This window comes from Alosa sapidissima, chromosome 23 (assembly GCF_018492685.1).
Source record: "Alosa sapidissima isolate fAloSap1 chromosome 23, fAloSap1.pri, whole genome shotgun sequence".
Lineage (NCBI taxonomy): Eukaryota > Metazoa > Chordata > Actinopteri > Clupeiformes > Clupeidae > Alosa > Alosa sapidissima.
The window spans coordinates 13,907,848-13,914,829 of NC_055979.1; the positions used below are offsets into that span (position 1 = coordinate 13,907,848).

General features: G+C 42.1%; 1 protein-coding gene across 1 annotated transcript; it reads right to left on the bottom strand.

Annotated features, from left to right (window-relative positions):
* Positions 1-2,646: 2,646 nt before the first annotated feature.
* On the bottom strand, positions 2,647-3,980 carry LOC121698697. Its single transcript, XM_042081002.1, has 2 exons — positions 3,392-3,980; positions 2,647-3,227 (listed from the first exon to the last, which is right to left on the bottom strand). The coding sequence occupies exons 1-2, from the start codon at positions 3,971-3,973 to the stop codon at positions 2,760-2,762; spliced, it is 1,050 nt and encodes a 349-aa protein (XP_041936936.1). The 5' UTR covers positions 3,974-3,980; the 3' UTR covers positions 2,647-2,759.
* Between the last annotated feature and the right edge of the window lie 3,002 nt (positions 3,981-6,982).

The window sequence follows — 6,982 nt, forward strand, 5'->3', positions numbered from 1 at the left end:
TTTACATCCTGCATCCACAGCACAGAGGCAGGCTAACGAAACGCTAGTAATTGTTGCAAACGTGTGTATAATGGCAGAGCCGACGAAGAAGCAGCGAAAACACTTGATGGAAGATGTAAAGAAAAGGAAAAGAGCTTCAGACCGAGCGTGGGGGAGTTTCATAGAGAAAAAGCATCAGGCTTGCCTGGTGTCCCTTTAAGTCCGCTTGATACTGTAAGCCAGGTGTTTTCAACCAGTGGTCCGTGGCCCACTTGTGGTCCGTGAGGACATTGCTGGTGATCCCTGACCATGGATTCAGTAGTTGCAATGTGGAAATCAGTATTTTCCCCACGAACAATAACGGACGCAGCTCTCAAATTGGGCCGTTAAAATGTGAACAGTCTAGCGACGCATTTCAAGAAGGCCCTTTTGGACATGTCAGTTATTTGTACCACTGGTTAGATGTAAAACTGCATTTTGTTTTAGACTATTGGTATTTAATTTGTGCATTGACAATAAAGTTGAATATCATATGAACTAAAGATGACTAAAATTGTGCATACTGTATGTAGAAGAAGAAACATTCACAAAAATCCATGGCATGACCTCTCTTCTTGATAGCTGTTGAAAACTGCATGGAAATGACAGGGATTGTTTTGTTTATTAATAAATAAATAAATAAATAAATAAATAAATAAAAGTAAAACTGATACCTTCTGCTTTCCCCAAATACAATGTAGCCTACAGGTGTACATGACCTTTCATCAGTCCAGTTGCAATGGATGAACTGTGATGAACTGCCCTACTTGTGATTGTTTAGAGATTTTAAAGGTTTTATAACAATGCTACAATTTTTTTGGCCTCTGCTACAAATCTATTCACCTTTGCAGCGCCAGTAGGCTACTTTCTGTGCGGCCCGCCACACACACACAGGCATGCCAAACAACACAAAAGTTTCAAGAGTGGGGGATGGAGTAGAAGATGGAGACAAATTGATTAGTGTGATTTATGTTCGCGGAAAGGATATACACGACTGAGCGGCGGTCATATTGTGTACCACTATGCGGTACATCTAGTTATAAAGTTGTAATCAATGTCCAATCACCAACTTCTGAGTTGTTCGGAATGCAGCAGAAGTCCTTCTGATGCTGCTTTCTCCTCTCACACACAAGCCCCTCCACCTCCAGATTAGAGAGACTCTCTGTCAGACAAAGGCATCGGTTGTGAGCCGAACCATAACCCGAAGGGGTTGCCTTTTATCTCCATTTATAGGACAAGAGGAAATCTATCAATTAAACAAATTCTCTAGTGGGGGTGAAGAAGTTCTGTGTGCCTCCGAGACACGCGACACAATGTTTCCCCACAGGAATCTGAGTTTTCTTAAATTTATGGATTAGCCACATGAGTGAGTGTTTTACTACGAGTGGCTACGAGTGGTTTTACTACAATTGCCTGCCACAAATTAAGTCTGACGTGGAATCACAGGGAACTCGTGGCCATGACAGTAGTTCGCCACTTTGCCAAGTTTGGTGGGACACGCAAGGAATGTGTGAGGGGAGGGAGGGGGATCACGTCTTTCTTAGGCCTGTTGAGAAGAGAGACAATCTGCTCTGTGTTCTGAAGTGTAACGAATGGACCGTGGTGTGGTCCATAAATATGTTTTTTTCTCCCCAGAAGCCATCGCCTCTGTCAAAAGAGATCACATGAGGGCTGCCTCTAAAGGTTGAGCCCTTGTATGTTTTTGTTTGTTTGTTTGCCTCCCTCCCTCTCTCTCTTCCTCCCTCTCACACATTATCACTCTCTCTCTCTCTTCCTCACTCTCTGTCTCTCTATCTCTCTGTGTGTACAGACATAGCCATTTGGTTTTGCAACCCTTGAGGCAGAACAGAGAGTAGCTCAAACTCAGACACACACACACACACACACACACTCTCTCTCACACACACACACACTTGCACAAACACACACACAAACCTGATAAAGAACAAACCCTCAAACAGATCAGATCACAGATAGTCATGGGATTGTCATTACTTAAAGGGTTGGTTCAGAGTAATTTCACTCTAGGGTCCTTTGCACCATGACCTTGAGCCAAACACCCGAGTATGATGGACAACGGGATCACAGGATAACACAACACAGTTAACTTACCATTACCTTCTCTATCCTGATCCCTCCTTCTGCATCCGTTGACTTTTCTTGATCCATAACAGTTATTCTACTCTTATTACAGGGTAATACTTATTGTTACACTATTGTGTACTATTCACACTGTATCTTGATTGTTCCCTATTTTTGTAAGTTGCTTTGGACAAAGGCATCAGCTAAATGAATAAATGTAAATGTAAATATTTTTTTCTGAATAAGGTCAGTTAGTCAATTAATTTCTTTTGAAGGAGATTATTTAGAAAAAATGAAATATTTTTAAGCCCACTGGACTTGGTCAAGATCAACTAAAGTATCTGGCAAGACCAATTTCCGAGATCAAGCCTATTGCATACGAGTAATGTTATGTTGCATAGCCTTTTCAAATTTTAGAACTATGTAGCTTATTAGACTTGTTTATATCTTAGATTTCTTTCACCTGTGACATGATTGTCTACATATAGAACATTTCACTAATGTGTTATGCTTTTTGAGCAAGAGAATGAAAGAAGAGGCTTATTTTTTGTGGTGTTAAAATTTATTTGCGAAATGAGTAGTAAAATGTAGCTGAATATAATTTAGTCTACCTTTGTAGGTTTACTGAAGGAATGGGGAGTTATTATTGGGCCAGGTGCTCAAGTCAATTGAGCTGCTGAGCTGGCTCTATGCTTCTGAAGGAAGCCAATCAAGGCCCTTCTCTTGCTCTCCAAATCGGCCAGCATAAGAGACAGGCCAAGGCTGGGGTGATATTGGGTCATATCAGGGGTCAGAACCAGCTGCTGGTGCTGGGCCACATTGTTCTCACAGAGAAGGGCTTTGAGCTGATCCTTCAACGTAGAGGTCTTCTGTGAAGCCAAGCCAACCTGCTCAGCGGCCAGCCGGCAAGGTGGTTTCAGACCGCTCATGGGGCAGGGTGATTGGATCGCGGGTCTGCGGGAGGTTGAGCTGGGCATTTCATCACGCAGCTTGCAACCATATCCAGAAGCTTTAAAACGTTCCGGATCAGCAACTGGGGATATTTCAGTAGCTTTGGTCCCTACGCCCTGCTTCAGCTGGGCCAGGAGGTGATCACACTCCCTCTGGAAGTAAGGATGGGCAAACACCTGTAGGGTGGGGGAAAAGGGAGGTGGGTGGCAGGTGAAAGACGGAGTTAGTGAGCACTCAAGTTCTACCAACTTACTTTCCATGAATTTTAATTTGCTTAATGACTAAGCAGAATCTAGTAATTCTGTTTAACTCAACGTTGTGCTAAAGTGGTGATACATACCATGACCTCTTTGGCAGTAATGTCCATGCTGGGATTTCCATGGTTTTCTAAGTTAAATCCAGGCCTGGTAAATCCATACAGGTTAAGCTGGCGATAGAAGTTTTTGATGCTCTTTGTGTTGAATATATCTCTTTCAAGGATTTCAGCAATGAACATCATCTCATGGATAACCACAGCAGTTCCATCAGCGCTCCACCATACGGACCGATAGGTGTCATTTTTGGCAACATTCCAAAATATATATGGGAATATGTCTGACTGACCTGTTGGTCTACACTTCTCAGTGTTCGGTTTTTGCGCTATTTGAGTTGGTCTCAGTTCGAGGCCGATTTTCTTCCTCTTGTCAGAGGGTATCAGTGACAAAAGCACCCGTGCCCTCTCTTTCCTCAAGGTGTTTAGGTCAGCAGATGCTGAAGATGAACCTTTAGTCGACGGGCGACTGTAGGGCCGAGGTTTGTGATTCTTTTGATTGGACATCTTCAAATTGATGGGTGACTGGTGATTGTGAAGATCCATCATTTCATCCATTACAATATCAGAAGACATCTTACTCTTTCGCAGTCTTGGCAGTGAATGAAACATTGGACCAGACAATGAGATAGAATTTTGCAAAGTAGAATCCTACCGGTATTCTTAATTCTACCGTTGCCAAGGTGAAAGACATCATAAAGAGTAGGCCCTTTTTTCTAGAATTCTCTCATTTGGTTGCATGCAGAGCCCTATTAGATAGAGATAGATAGAGATAGATAGATAGATAGATAGATAGATAGATAGATAGATAGATTACTTTATTCATCCCCAAAGGGAAATTATGGTGTTACAGCAGCAATAAATAATATAAACATATATCACACATAAACATACATACAAGTTAAAAAATAAATACAATTGGATATAGTCTCTGTTAAAGAGGTTGTAAACTGCATTGACTCTCAGCATAAGATTTTCTCTCACGGCACAAAGGGGAGTTGTTGTAAATAGCTATGGCAGTGGGCAGGAATGATTTTCTATAACGCTCCTTGCTACAGCGAAGTTGGAGCAACCTCCAGCTGAAAACACTCTGTGGTTTGACCAGTAGTTCATTCATTGGATGTGAGGTGTTGTCCATAATGTTAAGGAGCTTTAATTAAGGTTAACATAACTTAACTTTTATTAAGGTTTTTCATATGACATATTAGGTTCTGTGGCGCTTTGTTTACCGCCACCTGGTAGACAACATTGAACATTAAACACATTGAACGTCGTTGTTTGCAGTGCAGTTGCCTTTCGGTAGGCTACATCTATCTTTATTTCAACAACATGTCAATGTCAGACATCAATAAACGGGATGATGAAACATTATTCCATTGTTCAATATTTGATAGCTTGTCACGGGATTGTTATTTCGCTAACATTGCCCTGATTTGGGGTTGATCCGTATGGGAGAACTGGCAAAGTTGTAGCCTAAGTTTTTTTCTATTTTCTATGTTCAAAAATCGGTTTACACAAAGACGATAAACTTTCTTAGAAGTTGTGAAATTTGGCCAGGTAGGAGACATAGATGTCTTCTCTCTGAAAGTTAACACAGCATTTTTTTTTTTTTTTAAACCTTTATTTTACCAGGAAGGTCCCATTGAGACACAGTGTCTCCAGGGAGTCCTGGTCCAAACAATAACCCAGCAAACACACAACGTTTTTGGAATGTTTACTAAAAGTTCCCTGAAGATCACACAAAAATAAACCTTTAAAAGACGTTCTGGGAACGGTTGGTGTGATGTGAGATTCACATACAGACTACAGTGTAGTTCTTAGACTGATGCCCACATTACAAGTATTAATTCAGGACCAAACATGAAGTTGTCATATTCACAGCATACATTTACAGAGATTTCAGAAGTAAAAATCAAACCAGTTTCTCTTTTTGGAGAAATTGACTGTATGTTAATTAGGTACCCCTGGCACCCCTGTGTGGTGAGGAATGTTCTTTTGGGGTGGCCATTTGGCTTTGGTTCAAAATGTCTGGCCTTACACTTACCACTCTGCCTACCAGTCCAGTATTAAACAAATAGTGATGTGACATTGTGACGTATGTGAAAAACCTCAATAGAGAGTGAGTTGCAACAATGGGTGTTCAAACTTATATCTATACGGCTCTAGTTGCAAGCATTTGTTATTTAACTGTGATGCACGAGAGAAAGACAGAAAGGGAAAGGGGAAAAAAGTGTGTGTATGTTGTGTGTGTGTGTGTGTGTGTGTGTGTGTGTGTGTGTGTGTGTGTGTGTGTGTGATGAGGAGAGAGGAGTGCCTGTCCCATCACCAGTGCAAGGCTTCTGCTGTCTCAGCTAGCCTCCTGCAGAGCAGGAGGAGAAGCTAATGGAGGATAATGCAAGTGATGTGACCACACTGCAGATACATCCAGTCATCTAATGAGTGTGTGAGGTTACCAACACACTCACACACACACATATGCACAACACACACACACACACACACACACACACATGCAGAAAGAGGGAGAGGGACAAATACTCACACAAGCACACACACATACATATAAACAAACACACACACACACACACACATAGGGCATACATAAGCACACACATATATGCATATACACAAACAAACACACACACACACACACACACACACACACACACACACAGACACACACACACGCACACACACACACACAATTTAACACTCACAACAACACAGAGAAAAACACAACGCCATCGTAACCAAGCAACATGTCCATCAGAGGAAACCTGAGAGTGGAGGCTGTTGTCTATTAGGGAGGCTGCGGTGCTGGCAGCAGGAGAGGCTCAGGAGTGGAATCTTTTCTGACACATCTGTACTCGCAGCCCCCTGCAGTTTCTGGAACCCGCGGATTGGGTTGCTGATAAGAGGGTTGGTAAGGCAGTCGTAGAGCAGTACTGCAGTGTGTGTGTGTGTGTGTGTGTGTGTGTGTGTGTGTGTGTGTCTGTCTGTCTGTGTGTGTGTGTGTGTGTGTGTGTGTGTGTGTGTGTGTGTGTGTGTGTGTGTGTGTGTGTGTGTGTGTGTGTGTCTATGTGTGTGTGTGTGAGCGCGTGCGTGCGTGCGTGCGTGCGCGTGTGTGTGTGCGCGTACATACACGCCACATTCTAGTCTATCTTGATTTATGATCCTCATCACTGTGACAACTCATCTTTTCCTTAAAACAGATTAAACAAATTATCTTAATTTAAGATTCCTTAAGATCAGTTTTTAGATAAAGCTTTGTCAACCTTTACTCACCTTTTTCATAACTGCAAGTGTTTTGCTTTTTTTAGAATCTATCCATCGGCTAACCTCAGGCAGCAAACATCAATGTGCAGACAAAGAGGTTTTCAACCGATCTACTGAAGCCCTAGTACCCAATGAACTACAGTATATGAACTCCTGAGTGTGCCATTTCAATTTCAATTTAATTTCACTTATAGAGCGCCAAAACATCACACATCTCATGGCGCTTTACAGAGTGTTAAAACATTCAGAGAAAGCCCATGAGTAACAGGGGCGAGAAAAAAACTCCCTAGAATTGGAGATATATGAAGAAACCTCGAGCATATCCACGACTCAGTTTCCTCTCAT

Coding starts and splice junctions, on each gene's coding strand:
- LOC121698697 (XM_042081002.1), bottom strand. CDS start 3,973: ATGTTTCATTCACTGCCAAGACTGCGAAAGAGTAAGATGTCTTCTGAT. Junction 3,228..3,391: donor TTACTGCCAAAGAGGTCATG/GTATGTATCACC, acceptor CCCACCCTACAG/GTGTTTGCCCATCCTTACTT.